This window comes from Gigantopelta aegis, chromosome 6 (genome assembly GCF_016097555.1).
Source record: "Gigantopelta aegis isolate Gae_Host chromosome 6, Gae_host_genome, whole genome shotgun sequence".
Taxonomy (NCBI): Eukaryota; Metazoa; Mollusca; class Gastropoda; order Neomphalida; family Peltospiridae; genus Gigantopelta; species Gigantopelta aegis.
In genome coordinates, this window is record NC_054704.1 from 87,949,389 (window position 1) to 87,969,723 (window position 20,335).

The following is a 20,335-nucleotide window of genomic DNA, read 5'->3' on the forward strand; positions in this document are numbered from 1 at the left end:
AGGCCTAATATGTATTTTTTTTAAATTTGTTCTATTGAGTGTTTGCTTACACTGCATAGAGGAGTTGGAGATGACATCACAAAAACGAGACAAAATATAACAAAAGTTATAATCATGTTTTTTTTTTATTAACTCTAAAACTACATGTCTTTCATTTGTGTCAGTATGTTGGTGGCCCGGGTATGCATCTTTTCCAACACATAAGGCTCTTGTTTGAGTTGACGCCCCCCCCCCCCCCCTGACTAAATCACAAAAAATAAAACCTTCAGAATGTTTAAATATTTATTTTCTGCAACACAGTAAATTATAACTATCACAGGTCATTACTAGTATTGTATCCAGCACAATAGGTGGAGAAAACAAAAGTACCTATATCACAGCAACTTGGAACTATCCCAAAATTAGAATTACAGGTATGTCGGCTAATTGTCCTATTATGGCACAAGAATAACTACACATACGGTACTGAAAGAAATAAGGGATCACATAAATAATTGGGTGCGTGTGCAGTAATTTTAGCAGGGCCAATTGGTGAGAAGTTTATGGGTGGAGTTGAATCGAGCTCCCTCTGAAAATATATTTGCTCTAAAAGACATATATATATATATATATATATATGGAATATGGTGTTTTGACCACCAAAACCCAACCCCTGCACACACGTCTAATAATAACACTGCAAATAAAAGAGAATGCCACAAGAACCATCATAATATACTCGTCAAAATTAAATTTTGTTACATAATTGTAAAAAATAAATAAAACATTTGTACGGTGTTGATTTTCGGCGAACAAAATGACAGTGAACATGTAATGATTCTTAGCTGAATGTAAATTTGGGTAGTTTTAATAAATGCACGAAATATCTGCCTTGTATCTCAGATCATATTTAACTGAAATAAAACTTTGTAAATAATATGACACTAGCTAAGAATTACCCAAAACACTACTGGCCCTTACTTTTGTTGAGTAAATTATAGTGTCAAAGTTAACCACTGTACTGACAGTATACAGACAGTACGATGCAAGCAGTGAATTAAATTTGATCTCCAATACCAATGGTTCCCTTATTTCTATCAGTACATTTAACTTTTTTTCAAGTTAAAAAAAAAATCCCTACTTTTGGAATAGTTCAGAATTTGAGTAACAAAAAATGTGTATCTTAAAACCTCGGATATTGTCATTTCATAAATAATCAATATTTATAGCTATATAATAGCCTTTATGCCCAATAAAAGGCTTGTCTGAAGCCAATAATAGGATGATTCTCTGTAACGAGTAATACTGGATTCTACTAAATGTGTAGATTCAATGAAAACACACAACTTAAAGATATGTTGTCCCTTACAAACATTGTACAGTATTCCAAGTTGAAATTTTCAGTTTCGGGCTTAGACGATTCAGTTTTGTACATCTGGTGTTTTCTTGGTTGTCTTGAGGTCGACAAAACTCAGAATGATGCTTTGGTGTAATCATTTGGTATAAAAGAATTCTGACCATGTACTGGGTTCTTAATCAGCACATTTTAGAAATCCATCCTACTAAATCATCACGAAATGTCAATATTGAGTACACTGAATTTGCAGATGATTATATAAATTCAAATAATTTTTCACATAACAATTATTGTTTTATGCAGGAATACCATACAGTGTTAAAAGGACCAAATACTTTTAACTCGATTCATTCAAAATCTGTACTGTCACCATCATCAAAAACAAATGTCTGAACGTTAAATAACATTTCCATTTTGAACAGGCAAGAGTTTTAAAGCTATTAGGACGGACTTCACATTAAAGCTTTAAGCTCACTAGGTTCAGCAAATCCAGCTGAGCAAATAAATATGACATTTTTGGTAACACAACAAAATGCAACAAAGATTTAAATAAAATTCACAGTTGGACCAACCTTTAAAACCTGTATTTGCTGAAACGTCATTAGATTCATACAAAACTGATTTGTGTTTTTCTCACTCTCTTGCCATACCTCCAGATACAATACTAGTACTTATAGATAAATAATATATGTAAATGTATAACTGAGGTACTCAAGAGGTATTTAATAATGCCTGATGCATGATATAGAAGTGATTGTTTTTATATGTACAATTATAGGATATTAAACAAGCTTCCATTTCGTATCATGTTTATGTCTCGAGTGAAATAATTTAGCGAGTGACGATGAAAATGATTTCATGAAGGACATAAACATGAGACGAAATGGTAGCGAGTTTAATATCCTATTTATTACCCATAATCGATCAATCTTAATATACATCACTCAACTCGCTTAGATGACGTTCCTGTAAGGTGGTAGTGCACCAATCAGTGACATCATCGTGTGATGTCGAAGTGTTATGTCCCACTTGGCGCTCTACTGGGACGTATTACTTTGATATGTACAAATATATTTTTAACCATATGGGTAATAATGTTTGGTATGTTATACATTAAATGTATATATTTCAGTGCCACTCTCCTTGTAATGATCAACCCTAACAAATAAATAAAAATATATAAATAATAAATTGCCAACCAAGATAATACAAATGAAATGATCAGTTGAGTTCCAGCAAACTACTGTTTTTAAAACGATGGTCCGAAGCATTTTTCACTTTTTTTACTTTCAAGTTGTTTGTTGAGAAATAAAAATAGCACTTTCTGCAACAGGCATTTTTGTATGACATAAATAAAAGGAAGAACTGTACAAATAAAATAATTTGAGGAGATAAAATGTGGAGAGCATCAAATGATATGTAGATAAAATGTGGAGAGCACTCCATCAAATGATATGTAGATAAAATGTGGAGAGCACTCCATCAAATGATATGTAGATAAAATGTGGAGAGCACTCCATCAAATGATATGTAGATAAAATGTGGAGAGCACTCCATCAAATGATATGTAGATAAAATGTGGAGAGCACTCCATCAAATGATATGTAGATAAAATGTGGAGAGCACTCCATCAAATGATATGTAGATAAAATGTGGAGAGCACTCCATCAAATGATATGTAGATAAAATGTGGAGAGCACTCCATCAAATGATATGTAGATAAAATGTGGAGAGCACTCCATCAAATGATATGTAGATAAAATGTTTTAAAAAAGTAATGTATTTACAGAAACCTGAAGCGTTTTCATGATACAGAGTGCTTACGGTTAATCACTAGATCATTTTTTATGTTTAATATTAAATGAATGTGATAGAACAGGATATGTTGGAAACCAAATGGTTTGCAAGCACTCTGCCTCCTGAACACGTCACTGGTTGTAATACTGTAGGCAAATTCACATGATACACACTTCGTACAATATGAAATTTTAAAAATGTTTTTATGCAACTAACAAAAGCACTAAGACATTTCACATATGGGGAGATAGGGTGGTAGTGTTATGAATGCATTTTTGTATTCTAACAACAGAACATTAAGTGTAATAACTCAATACAAATCCAACACCCTAAAAAACCACAAGTTCATCCACCCCTTCACCTGTAAGTTTTGTGCAACATAGCATTAATTTGTTAATTCATTTCTTTCAACATATTATACACGTATTTCTCAAACATTAATTCCAACCACAATTCAAATCAAAACTGTTGCAAAGATGACATTATTAAAGGCAGAAGTTTCTAACATATTTATTCAACATTGGATAAGAGAATTTTTTTTTTTTGGGGGTGGGTTTTTTTGTCTTTAAAAATGCCTTCAAATAAAAATATACAGTACATGAACAGTTTATATGTCCAACAGAATATATATAAAAATAGTTAAATATGCTAAACAGATTTTATGTTCTGGGAAAAATTGCTGCATGTGCGCTTAAACACACATTAACAATGTTAGTCTAATATATAGTAATAACACAAGTACTTTATTATTCATATGGGGCAACAATACTAAATTAATTCTGTTCTAGTGTGTACGTTGCTTCAATAGTCATTCATTTGCCGACTTAAAACAGACAGCATTCTGTTAGCTTACTGCTACGACAGAACTTGTGTTTTCATTCATCTGTCAGTTCACCAATAACATTTTACAGATTATAAATATATGTACATGTATTAACCTTTAATTATTATTTTTTAATTGTATGTTTAAGGTCAACCAAATAACCTCCGGCTGGGTCAAAGTTAGGAGGTGAACCAAACTTTTGATAGAGAAGTGAACACCACAAGTTCTGTGATGTGAGTTTCATCGCGGCAAAACATTTATGCAATTATATTCCATCTAGCACCACTGTGTCAAGTAGCCTTGTGCTTGAAACATGTATGGGGTACCTGTAAAAAAAAATTACTCAAACTTTATATCTCTGAAATGAGCAGCTTCACCTCCAATTTTTTCCCCGATTCCCTTTAAGAGTGAGGGGTGGTAGTATATCCATTGTGTTTATGTCAACTGATATGCTACAAGTAGGAGTTTTAGCCACACATGTTACTATTGTTGTCAATGGGATTTGATTTGGTAGTATACACCCTTAAACAAATTTATCATTTTATTTTCAGGCTATTCTTCAACAAGAACTCTATTCTATGTACAGTAGTAACCAAGTGTTTTAGGATGTATGATGTATGACATATGATGTTATGTTTCAAAGGTAGAACATTTTGATAAGATGAGTAAACAAAGTTACAACATATTTCACACTTTTGATATGGAATAATTTTTGAAAGATTTTTGATGGGATTCTTTCGACTAAATTTGAATCAACTGTTGTAAAGATTTTCTTTCAAGGGTCCACTATTTAGGTATAACGTCAAGGTAATTATTAGTTACAGGTCTACAGTTTGGATCCAACTATTTTAGATGATTACAATTTATACATGTCATCAGAAAATATCAGCTATAGGGGGCACCTATATATTAATGCACCTTTAAACTGGGGGCAATGTATAATCTTCAGTTGGGGGTGGGGGTGGGGGTGGGGTTGGGGTTGAGGGCATTACTCCCCAGATGTCAATCCTTCTCACACAATTCCTTTCAGATGTCTGTACTGGTTAAACCTATGTCAAATGTCAAGTTGATGAATACTGTCCCAAGATTGATTGCTGCCGTTTGTTTTATTTTTAGCAACAGCTTGTGCAAATGTCGTACCAGTGGAAAAATGTAATGACAACCTGGTAAGAGATTCCAGTGTATCTGCTTGAATAGTCAAAAAGACATAACACTGCCAATCACTGGATTATGTATCTCACTTTCTTGCAAAAGAAAAAAACCCAAGTCTTAACATCTATCGCAAAATGGATGACAATTATGATATTTGAAAAAAAAATCCTGAAAATTTAGTTTAAAAAAAACCTAGATTCCTATTATGAGCATTTCATCAAACAAGGAAGATGGATCAGGTTTCGGGTAATGCTAGAAACAGGTTTGGAGTAATGCTAAAATTAGGGGACATCTACAAGCTCTTCATCTCTGATATCCACTTCGTCATCTATTGCATTGAGTGTATTTGTGACTCTCATGGTTATTTGTGCTTCAACACACACATTCCCCTTTCATGCTTTCAAACCCGACCTAAACACAGACATATTCACTAACCTATCCATGATATGAACTCAACACACCACAAGAAAAATACTGATATGTTCCACGCTGGCTAGAGGCTCTAGCAATATGTTGTCTGCTGTACATAATGAGTATATACATGTAAATATAAGGTCCTATCACAGTAATGGTTAACGATGCAGTCATCTCAAAAATGCACCCAGAAGGCAGCGACCTTTCTTTGGCTCTGATTTTCCTCGACCATTCTCTCCATGGTGTCATGGGGGATGAGGGACGTAGGGTCCTGCAAGTAAATATAAACAGAAACTACAGTTGCCAAGCCAGGAACAATTTGTGTTTAGTTTAAAAAAACATGTCGTTTTAGGGTGGGGGGGGGGGGGGGGGGGGGGTGTGTGTGTGTGTCTAAAGTGTGTGTACAATCATTTTGTTCACTGGTCAGACACAGCATAATTTATTTTCATTTGTGTCATAAATTCAAGATAAAATTATAACATGTTATCCAAAATGAAATCAGTTAGGTCATGTACAAATATGTTTGGTATACCCGCATAAACAATGGCACTAATCCAACCAATGAAATAAATGCTTTTCTTTGGCCAAAAGGTTGCTCGAGTTGTAAGCAGTAGGAGTAGTCAAAGTTCCCATAATATTTTAGACCTAATCCAATTTTAAAAACAAAATCCAGAAACATGTCGCCAATAAAGCTAAATCAGAAAACACAGTAGGGTTTAGGGATTTATCCAGGCATACTCCAAAACATACGCCCACTTCCCAAAAGTAAGTTAAAATATACTAATTTGTAATTATGTCTGTTCAAATAAATTAATTTAATAATGGTCATTGCATCATTCAATGGCCTGAAAAATAACACAATTATGAAAAAGTTTGCTAATTTTCCCAATTCCATGACATAAGACTGACAAACAAATCTTGGATAAATCACAAAAGCACAATGGCAGCAGGAATAGGAAATAACCAATCTGCACAAGCAGTCTGATATTTCAACTGTGCATCAATTAAGAACAATCATAATGTTCCATAAATTACATCAAAACCAAGTCCTTCATATGGTATATTAAGCATAATGTATTATAATAAGGTGCTGTGCCAAACTTAATCAATTTTATTTAAAAAAAATAAAAATAAATAACTGATCAATCTACAAGACCACAATGATGTGAAATACAAAAGAGATCTGCAAGACACTCAAATTGGAAAACATACCCAGTATTTTTTCAAATAGGTTGGCTGAAGTTTGAAGGACAACTGGTGTAAGTTGGATTGGCTGACAGTATTGATGCCGAGTCTGTCAAGAGAAAACATATCAATATCACAGACATACATGTAGCATAATACAGTTGGTGTTAATACAGGTGTTTGTGTATGTGTGACACTAATCACTTAGTTTAATAATTGTATTCACTATTGAACATTTGCTAGAACATCTCAGTATATTTTAAACTACAGCTATAGTGTACCCAGTAGTGCTAGTATAAAAGGCTCCTACTACTGGCTCAGTTCGTTATAACAACACAGTCGAGTGAGTAAGAAAACCCGGTGCTGTCCTATAGACTACCAAAAAGCAGGTCAGGTCAGAGTTTAACGTGCATTCAGAGCAAGCTGTTGTAGCACACGCCTATCCTGGGCACAGGTGTCAGCCTCAGCCGGTTCCTCCGTCCAGGACAGGAAAGGGGTGGGGAGGGGAAGGGGGGGACCGTGATCGGTAACAGGCAGAGGGGTGGTTTGGTGCTAACCAAAAAGCAAATAAAGAAATCTTTTATATACACTTTCCTATATACAGGACAATACACACCACATCTCATAAAGTCATAGAGATTTATGTAATTCTCTAGACATAGATATTGAAGAAAAAAACACCCCAAGACCTTCATAATGCCAGTGAGCTACATTCCATCCCTATTACAAATACTGATGTTTCATATAATAGTCAACATGAGAGTCCATTACGGATGAAGATGCTTGTTCAGTGTAGGCAGCCATGATAAGTCTCCTCAAAATTATGTAAATAATGTATTTGGTATTGGTATTGGCATACTTTTGCAATGACTGGTTAAGCATGTTCATTGTAGGTGCTGCTTCTGACTCTGCTGTTAACTCTGTCATAGAAGAGGGATTTACCAATTGAGCAAGAGACTATTTTGAATAGTTAACTTATAAAAGGATGAGAAAATAAAATTTGATGGGTCTGTTTCACACAATACCAGAATGAGATTGGTATTTAGTCATTAAAAGAACATGACTAATTTAGAACAGCAATAATAACAGTAATAAAAAATAATGTTAGTGTACTGAGATATAGTAGGAGCTGATGCAAACATGACAACAGACAATTAAATGCACCACTTGCCAGCTTATTTTAATAAACCTGTAATACACATGGTCAGTCTCAGTCAACTCAAAGACAAACATAAACAATAATCTTTGTAACAATAAATACAACTCAAAATACGTTAGTTATTGAGATAAAACCAAGGGTCATCCTTAAAACTGCTAGCCTGTGGTTTGCTATAACATTACTTACTGACTTAATATGGTTTAGTTGATGACTAAATTGTTAACAAACAAATTATAAAGAAACCATGAATTTGTGAAGAGTTGGCACAATGTTAATTAATTACTAATAATTAATTAATCAGTTGGGTAATAGCAGACAATGGGTTTTTTTTTGTACATTGGCCTAATGTAACAGTTTACAAATCCACATATTAAAGTTTTGATAGGCATAGATGTTAGTAGGCTTGACAAAAAACGTTGATTTATCACAAAGATGTTACTAAATTTTATTTAATTGATCATGACATAATGAACACAAATATTACATTGTGATTTCTCTAAATGCATAATAACTAAATAAGTGAAAACACAACCTACCATTGTCAGAGTGACAATCCTGAGCAGGCATTAACAAATAAACAAACAAGTGAAAAACTAACTTTAACATGCAAAACATTCCACAACAAAAACACATTTTAAAACTGAAAAATTAGTAAATTACTTTTTGATTTGGATTTAACTTTCGGAGAATTGCATAATAATTTGTGGCCTTCCATGTGACCTAAACAAAACAAATATTACAATGAGTTCACATCTCCATAAACAGGTAGTTTTCTCTGAAAGGCTGGTAGATACTGGGTTCAACTTCTGGTCCCGGCTCCCACTCAGAGCCAATTTAACAACACAGTTGGTAGGTGTAAGGCCACTACACAACTTCTCACTAACATCTAACCACTAATCCTCTGTCTAGGGACAAATAGCAGATGAATGAATGTAATCTTGACATCATTTCAAATAGTTAAAGCATTTAAAATAGGAACACTATTCTTGATGAAAACTGGCTTTACGGTAAAATCTATGTCATGTCAAACGAAAAACATGGTTTCTCCAATTAAACAATGTAGGTCGTAATAAGATTTGTAAGTTGCATCAAACATATCATTTTATTATTAAAATTAAAGTTTCATTTGCGTTAAACTATGTTACAGAATGCAGATGTAGGATTTTAGCTCCAAACATCAACTTTATTTTGAAAACATCAAAACATTATAGACAAGATAGAAAAAAAATGTCACAGAAAGCACATGCTGTCATAAAATCTTCAGGTTAAGAAAACATTTAAATACACAGATGGCTGGTATATGCAAGTTAAAATAGAAATGATAAGTAGATTGTGAAAATGTTTAAGAAATACAGGTTACAGATAAATTAAAGCAGCAGAAAACAAGAGTAAAAGTTCTTACTAAAGACTTAAAGAATAATTTTGAATAAAGAACAAGCTACATTTATGTTAGAGCAAGACCAGCATGACCGTAAAGCAGCAGAATAAAAACACAAACTATAATGAATTATTCTTTGCTATTCTATTGTTATTATAGTACTTGTTCTATTCATTGTCTGTTTAAAAATAAAGTATGTATCTGATTTTTTATTTTAAATTTTCCTTGTAAAATCTGTACATACATCATAATACATGCCACTGTTATGCAAATGTTGACCTATGGTTTATAAATATGAGATTATTGTTGACTTGTTTTCACTGGTTAACAAAATGAAGACAATATTCAGTCCTTCCTGGTTCAGTAGTAACTAACATCTGTAACAATGAAACTGATTGGCTTATTTTTTAAATTTGCAACAAGAATTATTTTCCAGTTTTCTGCCTATTTATTGACTCATTAGATTCCAATGTAATTTTTGATGGAACTAAATTGTTATATATTATTCTATGGATGACTGCTCTTCCCAAAATTGATATGAGAATTTATATGGGAACAGCTACTAGACAAAAACTAAAGACTCCCCCCCCCCCCCCCCCCCCCAACCCTAATCTAGCTTGACATGGAAAAAGTGATATAAAATTATATGCTATTAAGATCCTACTAATAGTATGTAAAAAAAAAGAAGAAGAAGAAAAGAAAACGAAAAGGGAAAACCCCCAACCCCAATCAAAGAAACTAAAAAATCCAGATGTAACTAGTTTCTACTGCTAAAACAAAAATAAACATATTAGCAAGTTTTTATGTTAATAAAAAGTACAATGTAGTACCTGTATATCGTTTTATACTGTATCAAAAAAATACATTAATACTTATGTACAGAGTAAGTGCAGAACATGTCAAGGACATTCTATGTTAAAATGGTATGACCATACTAACAAGTGTCTACTATGTTAATGTTTCTGTAAAGCAGACACAAACAGCGGGCCAGAGATGGAGAGAGAGCAGGCTAGAAGCGAAGACGTGGAAGCTGGTAGCTAGTTGTGTAGCAACTAGTTTACCTGGGTGAGAACTTGATGGCAGCGCCCTCTAGCGTACTGGAGCTGGTGCGTACAGCTTGGAGTGCTCCTGACTCTGTGATCAATCACATGCACAATCACTAACAACATGCAAATACACCACTGTCTAGGCCATGCCTACACCCACCCCACCACACCACAGCTCAGTAACATACAGTACAACAGGGTTCATACAATTTAATTATCAAATTCCATGACTTTATAAATTCATTTTCCATGACCTTTTTAAAAAAAACAGAAGAGGAATGTCAAGAATATTTTTAGCATCATTATCACAATATTACAAAAATTTTAATACAAATTTCGGCTCTTCTTGTACTGTTTTATTTTCCCATGAGACAACCCAAAATGTTATGATTTTTCAAGCCTGTAAAAATAAAATTTGAAAATTCTGTGACTTTCCAGTGCATGTCAGAAAGAATACAGTCTTTTCTTTTCGTTTGAAGGCTTTTTATCAATAGAATGAATGAATGTTTAAATGAAGGAATGTTTTACACCACCCCAGCACCAAATATACATTGGCTATTGGGTGTCAAACTATTGTATTTGCAAACAGTATGTGATAATCAATTATAATAGTTAATAGTAGTATTTCATCTTAATTTCCATCTTTTTGTTTTTTAATCAATAAAATAAATTTTGTGATTTTCGATTGGTCTGTTTTTAGCTTGTCTTCATGGATGAATTGTCAAAAAAAGAATGCTACACGCTTAAAATATCGTCAAAATGTAGGTATTTGACCAACGTATCTAAAATACCTACATTTTGTGATGTCCTTAATCGTGTAAAGCCACTAACAATGCTGTTAAAAAACCCTCCACCTACCAAAACCTAAAATATTTTTACAAAATTATGCTTTGTGAACTTTATAAAAAAAGGACCATAAGAAGTTCATCTTCCTTTAAAAGACATCACAATAATTTGAAACAAAAATCCTTAATTATCCACTAATACAGTTAATCGAAAACTCTCATGCAATAAGCTTATTAACATTAGCTTCAAATTATTACATTATGGATTTTTAGATGCAAATACTTTTCAGCATTCAGTAAAGATACAGAGTATAAAATGGCTTCACTATACAAAATGAGTTTATGCAATTAAAACTTACACATCACTAAATGTTTTATGTTTTGTAAATGCCAATTTAAAATTAAGATTGTCCCAATTTAACTCAACTCTAAAAGCATGATGTGCCAATATGTCTGACGATATGATTACAGATGCCACATGCCAAGGGAAGGAACAGCTAACAATTAAATTACCTAGCCCTATCTCGTCTTCGGTTGGTGGCGTGACAGTACTCTTTCTATGGCGCTTCCGTCGCGGTTTACGCTGCTCAGTGTCATAGTCGCTAGTCTGTTTTCCACCTTTGAAGCTTCCTTGCTTAGGACTTATCGTCACACTTCGACGTTTCACAAAGTTTTGTCTACGCCGTCGTTTAGGAGCTTCACTGTAAGAATTGTACCGTAAAAGATTTTAACAATAAAAGTATAATTAAGGTGTGACAACACCTGACGATAATGTGATATTAATGATTGATAAATTTCACTGTCTTTGAATTAATTATAAGACTGGTTTATCTCGAAGCAGAATCATGGGTGACTAAAAGTCTTTGATGACATTTCTATCTTTCCTTTGCTCTTTCCTAATAGGACCATTCCAGAATTGATCACATGGGTTGGGGGGAGATATTTGAGAGGCACCATAATTATTTCATGCCTCCTGGATCTACCGCATCTTCTTCCCTATGAAAACTTGGTTTAAATACAATTTTACGTTGTTGTTGTTGGATATATAAAATAATACATATTCAATTCTAGACCAGCCCAAAACATACAAGTATGAATAATAACTTCCATAATCAAGACAAAATGCATTAATAAACTGGCACATATCTGTGCAGACAGAAAAAAACCTTTTCTATAATTGAAAATAGAAAACAAAAGTGAAACATTAAATCTAAACTGTGGCAGGGTTTGAAATATAAAGTGAAATCCTTTTTTTTTTTTTTTTTTAAATAGCAGGCCACAAAAAAAAAAAGGTCTGCTAAGAAAAAGATATAGCCTGTCAGAAATAGACAGCACAGAGTGAGTGGAGGGTTGGGGACAGCGTGTGGAAAATTAGGACATCTGAGATGTATTTTAGAGCATTATAAAATTAAAAATATAACAGAATCATTTGTTTGGAAAATTAGGACATCAGAGATGTGTTTTAGAGCATTATAAAATTAAAATGTAACAGAATCACGAGCTTAGCCTCAGCTAAATAGAAAATGAGATGGGTTTTTTTTTAATTTTAAAAAAAACTGGTTGCTTTTTGCAGGCTGCTATTTCCGGACATTATTAACATTATTAACTAAAGACAACACACTATACACGTACACAGGTTCCGCTGTGTTTCCAGACAAGCCTAATGACGGATGATTGCAGGGAGCGGCTACAGCCTCGACTGCAGGCAGCTTCGAAATGTCGGCTACAACTGCCGAGTCGCTGAGCAACCTTCTCGAACTCGTCAGCTGAGACATGATCCTCTGACTGCGCATGTTGCCCCTTGATATCAGTCTCGACTGAGATGTGGTGGACTCCATGCTTGGTGTGGAGTTCTGAAGCTGCAGCTGAGAGCGACCGGTGGCTAGCGGTATTCTGCAGGGTGGGCCAGGCTTCTTAAATATGGCCATCTGTGTAGTAATGACAGAATGTAAATATTTGTACAGTTAATGGATTTTAATTTTCAGTTTATTTATGTTATTAGTTTATTTCAGTCAATTTAAATTAGAATATTCTATTTAGAATATTAGACTTTTAACACAATGCCCTAGCTATTAACTGGAATCATGAGATAATTATATTGTTCCATTCTGTCACATGATTTTGCATGTAATATCTGTGCAACACACAAACACACCATCATTGTAAATAAGTAGATAAAAAAAAAAAATTCATCATCATTTTTAATAAATTTTATGCACAGCACAGTTGTCATGAGATACAGTAATGTTTTGATTACACACACCGTAATGCTGACCGTGATTGTTTTGTTTTGTTCCATATAACTGGTTCTGCCTGGGAATAAATCCATGAACCCAAACTTGTCTTATTGTGCTTTTTGGTGAGTGTGGTATGTATCAGTAAAAACAGAAGATATTGAAATAAATATAGTGTTTGCTAACCCATGTACCAGCTACCATAAAATATAGATTGTATCTTATAACTTGTCATAAAACCTTGTTGAACTTACCAGTCCGGAATTCTTCAACTGTTGAACCTTCTCCTCCTCCCGAGATCTCAGTGTACTATCAGCTGACAGCTGGCGCCGCTCGTCTAATGTTGACATGGACAACACGATGGCTGCTGACGTTGCAGGGAGTGACGATGCTGATGTAGGTTTTGTGGTCGGGTTGCTAACCAGACTGCTGCCTCGACGACGGGTCTGACTACCTGTGGTGCTGCCACTCATGCCTCGCGAAGCTGAAACATTTCCTGAGAAACTTAGACAGTAACTTAGGAATATTCCCGTGTGAAGCTGAAACAGCCTGAGAAATCTTAGACAATAACTTTGGAATATTTCCTTGTGTGCTGAAACATAGCCTGAGATATCTTAGACAGTAACAGCAACCTAGGAATATTCCCTTGTGTGCTGAAATATAACCTGAGAAATCTTAAGACAGTAACCTAGAAATATTCCCTTGTGTGCTGAAACATAGCCTGAGAAATCTTGGACAGTAACTTAGAATATTCCCATGTGTAGCTGAAACATGGCCTGAGAAATCTTAGACAATAATTTAGGAATATTCAATTTTCACGAACAATTTAAACTCAAATGTCATGTTTTGATGTAACCAATTAGAGCCTCCTCCTTACTACCTGTTAAGTAGTAAAATATATCCACAAATATTTTTATTCTTTATTAAGTAATAAATAATTTACAACTGTTACAATGAAAAAACAACGTGCATGTTTCTTCTTTCCAGAAATACTTAACCTGACATGATCAGTGTGCATTTCCTCTCACCTAATGGACTAGTCCATCTTCCAACTTGATCTGCAGACACTCATACCTGGTCTGTGACTTTTTATTTTTCGTTCCTTTTTTAAATGTTTTATTGTACTTTGGGAGGGGAGGGGAGGGGGAGGAAGTTACTAGAAATGCACAAATATGATAGGACAGGTCAATGAATGTATGAGAAAAAAATTACGTTTAAAAGTGCCTAATAAAACAAATAATTTTAAACCATTATTATGCATAAACTGTTCTGAGCCATAACTCCAACTACTTCCATTTTTCTAACCCTGACAGAAACTGCTACGACAGCCTACCTTCTCTGACCGGAGCGAGTTCTTTCTTGCCTACGGAGCGCGTCCCTGGTCGAGAGAAGCCTGCCCTCATATTGGAGGTGCTGCCCGACCGCACGTTGGTGTCGCTCGATCCCAGGTGCGGCATGGAGCGGGTGCTCTGGTACATCGACGAATCCCCCACGGTCATCCGAGTCTGACGTACGTTGGTTGTGCTATTGCTTTGAATGAAAGAATAATTAAAAATAGAATTGAATATACAAGTATAAAAATCCCAAAATAGAATAATTACTGAACATGTGAATTTACAAGACTTTATATAAAAAAACAAGAAAAAAAAAACAAGAAGTTAATTTCAACTGAAATCTTTTTATAATACATATCATCATGTGACTTATAAATCAACTCTGGTGTTATAATGCAACAACACAACTTGTGCAACAGCCAAAATACAAACAAATTAGTGCATCTTACAGAAGAGTTCACAAATATTTGTTTTAATGCAAATATTAATAAAAATATGTTTAAAAGTATGATATTTTTTTAAAGCATTTTAATCATGACCATTATAAAGATTGGCCTACAACACTTAAATCATTTCAATATTTACTCATGTTTCATAATCTTCATGCTTTCAATGCTGTAAATAAAATCAGATTTTTGTTTTAAAGATTTTGGTTTTTTGTTCAAAAATAATATCAATTATCTCACCTAATACTTATTTAAAGGGAGCTAAAATTAAAGCACTGAAATTGGGAAATTCTCAGTAGCTATTGCTGGTAGGAGTAATTTACCCCAACACTATAGACGTGCATGTATCAAGTATTCTGATTACCCATTCCTGACGTTCGGTTTGCTGATGGAGTTGCGCGGAATTCTCGGCCCACCTCTGATACTCCGCAGATATCTACGCACCGAGTCTAACACTCCGCCAAGACTGTTGTGTTCTGACAGGGTTATCCGAGTCCACGGGTTCATGTCAAACATGTCAAGGGCCGCTATCGCCAAACCTTTACCAACCTGAATTTAATACATGGAAAAAATTATTAATTTTCTTAACACAACATTACAGTATTTACACATTTACACAACAATACAGTATGCAGACCAATTCATGGTGCACTGGCTGGAATGAGAAATAGCCCAATGGGGCATCGATCCTAAACTGACCGTGCATCAAGCAAGCGCTTTCCCACTGCGCTACATCCCGCCCCCACATCCAAAGATGAACATGCTAAATGTATTTATAAGGCATCTGTTCTGACAATCTGACAACAACCTAAACTGAATCATATGCTTATAAATACATGCATTTTAACTTGTATCTAGGTGACTTGTGTGTTTTTTAAAACCAGGTTTAACCGAATCGTAAACAATTAATAAAATCCACAAACATTTACAGCACTAAGAAAGACATTTACAAGAGACTATAAAAGTTAATAATTACATCTTCGAAGTGAGCCTGTGTGTACTTGGGAGGAAATCCAGCCAGAGGAGGTGGAGTCGCGCGCCCATCGTCGCCGTACGCCGGGGGTACGGGGTTCACGAGGCGGCCAGTGTTATAATTACACTCCAGGGTGTAGCTGAAATCACAAAACCAGGAGCCACTTTCACAAAACATCGTATGGTAAAGTTTATTGTTGGCAGAGTACATTTACACGTGTTTGTGTTATAGTTACACTCCAGGGTGTAGCTGAAATCACAAAACCAGGAGCCACTTTCACAAAACATCGTATGGTAAAGTTTATTGTTGGCAGAGTACATTTACACGTGTTTGTGTTATAGTTACACTCCAGGGTGTAGCTGAAATCACAAAACCAGGAGCCACTTTCACAAAACATCGTATGGTAAAGTTTATTGTTGGCAGAGTACATTTACACGTGTTTGTGTTATAGTTACACTCCAGGGTGTAGCTGAAATCACAAAACCAGGAGCCACTTTCACAAAACATCGTATGGTAAAGTTTATTGTTGGCAGAGCACATTTACACGTGTTTGTGTTATAGTTACACTCCAGGGTGTAGCTGAAATCACAAAACCAGGAGCCACTTTCACAAAACATCGTATGGTAAAGTTTATTGTTGGCAGAGCACATTTACACGTGTTTGTGTTGTAGTTACACTCCATGGTGTATCTGAAATCACAAAACCAGTGCTAAGAAATCGAAAAAACATTGTAGGCTGTGATGTCACTACAGCACACACAATAGTGATGTTATAGCTTAGAATGGTTTTATGATTTTGAAGCGCTAAGATAGCTTCGAAAATATGGGCCCAGGAGCCACTTTCACAGAACATCCTAAATATATTATGTATAGCACAGTACACTAACGTGTGTTCAGCATCACTTTCACAGAACATCCTAAATATATTATGTATAGCACAGTACACTAACGTGTGTTCAGCATCACTTTCACAGAACATCCTAAATATATTATGTATAGCACAGTACACTAACGTGTGTTCAGCATCACTTTCACAGAACATCCTAAATATATTATGTATAGCACAGTACACTAACGTGTGTTCAGCATCTATTTCATGAACAAAACTATTTCTTACATACCAGTTACTTAGTGACAACATCATTTGTTATTTATGATAACATACACCAATAACACACATACATGCAATATGGATTTAAAGACATACAATTGGCTGCTCCTAGGTGAGGATCTGGTCAAAACAACCATACCATCCAATGAAAAGAACACATCAAAATTGATTGCTCTGTGATGTATAAATTAACTGGAAGTGCAAAAAATTGCTTTTAGATGAAAACATGGAGAAAATAAAATGTGTTTGAATGACCTAAATAAAAAACCTGTACCTGTGAATAATTCTGATGGCCTTGTAGATGGTTACTTTGCTCTTTCGTTCCTTGAACATGGTTAAACAAAATGCAGGACAATGTGTTTGAATGACCTATAGTCCGTCCCACAGGGAACGCCTATCGAATTTACTACAAGTTATTTATTTCTGAGCAAATTGCTTTCTAAACTGCACACAAAAATAATATTTATTTGTTATTTCCAAAATACTTTTACATTTTACTTACGTTAAACCAAACTGAAATTATTTCCAGAAAAACATTTTTGTAAGAGGATGGAACGGACTATAATTAAAAAAACAGTACCTGTGAATAATTCCGATGGCCTTATAGATGGCCACTCGACCACTGCCCTCTTTGGACATTCCATCGCGCTTGTCCTTGGTGTACATGTTGCGTTCAGAGAAGTTACAACCAGTGAAGTCAAAGTGAGCAGAGTTCAGTGAGATCAGCTTGGGAAAGGCCATGTTTTTAACCTGGAACAAACATAGTATACTTTATTCAAAGATTAATCCTTCTATATAAACTGCATATTATATTATGAATTACACTTCAAATATGCAACATGCGACCAGCATCGGTGGTGTAGTGGTTTTGTCATCGGACATAAGGCTGGTAGGTATTGGGTATACATTCCGGTACCGGCTCTCACCCAGAGCGAGTTTTACACCAACTTCTCTCTCACAAACAATTAACCCTCTGTCCTGGACAAATTGCCCAGATATCTGAGGTGTGTGCTCAAGACAGTGTGCTTGAACCGTAATTGGATATAAGCACAAAAATAAGTATAAATGAAATGAAATGAAAGGTGCATTTATGTATTGAAGAATTTATTTAACATGTACCTTTTCTAATATTCTATGTGAGGTACTTTTAACAGCAGCCCAATACAATTAAAACTGACCAAAGTATTCCATGTAACTAAATATTTTACCCACCATAAACTGACTCAATGTCATTCATAGTTGTACCCAAAAATGTAAGTTAATGTGAAACTGACTGCTCTGTGACATTTAACTGCTCTGTGACATTTAACTGCTCTGTGACATTTAACTGCAAGTGCTGTCAGTATGTTTTACTCGGAAAAGACCTTTAAATTTATTTTAAACCTTGAGGATATGTAAAAAATAGAAACCTACATTCATGTCCATTTATCATACAACTTTCTGGTTTAAAATATATCTAAGTCCAACTCGCTTTCACTTAAGATATATGTTTTAACACAACCCATAAGATAAATGGTATTTAACGGACACTTAGTAGTATTCTCTATTTATTTGCAAAAATTGATAAATGAAGCAAAATGTTGTATGTAATGTTTACATTAACAGTAAAACAAGCTGTAATAGTCCAAACTAGTTCACACTGTCTAATACCTAGTGTCAGCAATTTTAATAATACATCAAGAATCATAAGCAAATATTTAAGAACAAAACAACTACACAGAAAAGGAAAAAAACCCCAATGAAAACAAGTTGTCAACCCTAGGTAAAAATACCTGAGTATCTTCATCTTCAAAGTAATTTCCATAAATAAAGCACCCTCGTTTTGACGCATGTCCGTGTAAGTCGACGTAAAAGGCAATCCCACTTTCAGTGGCCGGAATCTCACGCAGCTTGGGATTGACCAGGTGTGGGGAGTTGATTGGGCTGCCCGAACCGAGGTCACTGGCGTTAAACTTGCCTTCATCCTCCGACCCCTCGTTACCCAGCGTGTCCTGATCGGTGTCCGAGTCAAACGGCTCGTACTTGTCACCGTTACACCGGAAATCATCCGACATGTTCAGCTCGGAAAGCTTCAACCTCAGCTCGCTGTCGACTTTGCGTGGGTCATTCTGCACGTAGCTCAGCACGCTGCTGCACGAAGACGGCACATGCACATGACCTGGCTTTGCGTCATCGTTCATGTTGAGTTCACTCTCGCTTTGCGACGTATTGTCATCGTTAAGGTCGGCTAAGTCCAAGGGCTCTATTTTAAAGGGTTTAAATGTCACAGGAGTGATGTCCGATTTCATCGACCGCGCGGATTCGGCGTCCCCCACCCATCTGACATCTTCCCCCTGGATGGGTTCCGAACTGAGTCTGTGAGAGATGGGAGGGGACGTGGGATCGTTCACACAGCTGGAAAGGCCACAGTTACCAGTGAGCGTACTGTTCAATCCGTCACTGCTCCGAGAACTTGACGATCGCTTCGTTTCTATGGCAGTTTTTGTAGCTTCGGGACTAGAAACACGCGATCCTTGAGGGAAGTCTATTTTGATGTCTTCCGATGCCGAACCGTCCTTTTTAACTCTGTTATGCACGTGGTGGTAAATGAGTAAACTCTTGGAGGCGTATATCGATGGGTGTAGTTTAAAGCTCGGGTCGAGGTACATTCGGTTGAGATTCACTCCTCTTTGGTCTGTCCGGTAGTGACCGCGAACCACACCGTCCGGATTGAGAATGGGGATCATTTTAAACACAAAATTCTTGCGGAGTTCTTGTGCCCGCGGATCGTTTTCCTTAAGAATGAAGTCGAGAAATCCGTTGAATACAAAGCTGGCTGGAGTTTCGCCAGGGTGCACTCGACTGGTCAGCATAAACACCTGCAAGATAATGTAATTCAGTTAAAATTTATGGAAACAATTTGCCCTGAAACACTCAGTAACTCAAAACCAGCAAGAAAATTTCTTCTATAATATTCACCTTCTCAACATGGAATTTCTGAGGCAAGAATTCTGAAAAGGAACTTCTTAATCACCTGAGATCTGATGATATTATATCCTTAGGCTAGTAATCTAAAGTATCTCAGTGTTTATGAAAATAGACCAACAGTCTACATTTAAATGCTGAGTTGACAATGAACTCCAAAAACAACAGACCCTCTAGCTGGGTGAGTCACCTACGTACC

The 20,335-nt window shown here is 35.4% G+C and overlaps 1 protein-coding gene across 5 annotated transcripts in view; it reads right to left on the bottom strand.

Annotated features, from left to right (window-relative positions):
* Positions 1 to 268: 268 nt before the first annotated feature.
* Positions 269 to 20,335, bottom strand: part of LOC121374890 (cytosolic carboxypeptidase-like protein 5) — a 44,045-nt gene continuing 23,978 nt past the window's right edge. Inside the window, exons 8-18 of one of the 5 annotated variants that reach the window (XM_041502012.1) lie at positions 18,945 to 20,030; positions 17,753 to 17,922; positions 16,066 to 16,201; positions 15,454 to 15,638; positions 14,643 to 14,839; positions 13,564 to 13,793; positions 12,708 to 13,003; positions 11,589 to 11,776; positions 10,306 to 10,378; positions 6,735 to 6,816; positions 269 to 5,793 (exon numbers count right to left, since the gene is read on the bottom strand). In XM_041502012.1, the coding sequence (XP_041357946.1) occupies positions 5,698 to 5,793; positions 6,735 to 6,816; positions 10,306 to 10,378; positions 11,589 to 11,776; positions 12,708 to 13,003; positions 13,564 to 13,793; positions 14,643 to 14,839; positions 15,454 to 15,638; positions 16,066 to 16,201; positions 17,753 to 17,922; positions 18,945 to 20,030 (2,739 nt within the window). In that variant the 3' untranslated portion in view covers positions 269 to 5,697. Of the gene's footprint in view, positions 5,794 to 6,734; positions 6,817 to 8,402; positions 8,422 to 8,526; positions 8,587 to 10,305; positions 10,379 to 11,588; positions 11,777 to 12,707; positions 13,004 to 13,563; positions 13,806 to 14,642; positions 14,840 to 15,453; positions 15,639 to 16,065; positions 16,202 to 17,752; positions 17,923 to 18,944; positions 20,031 to 20,335 lie in introns of all 5 variants that reach the window. The other 4 variants (XM_041502013.1, XM_041502011.1, XR_005958258.1 and 1 more) reach the window with 4 other exon arrangements.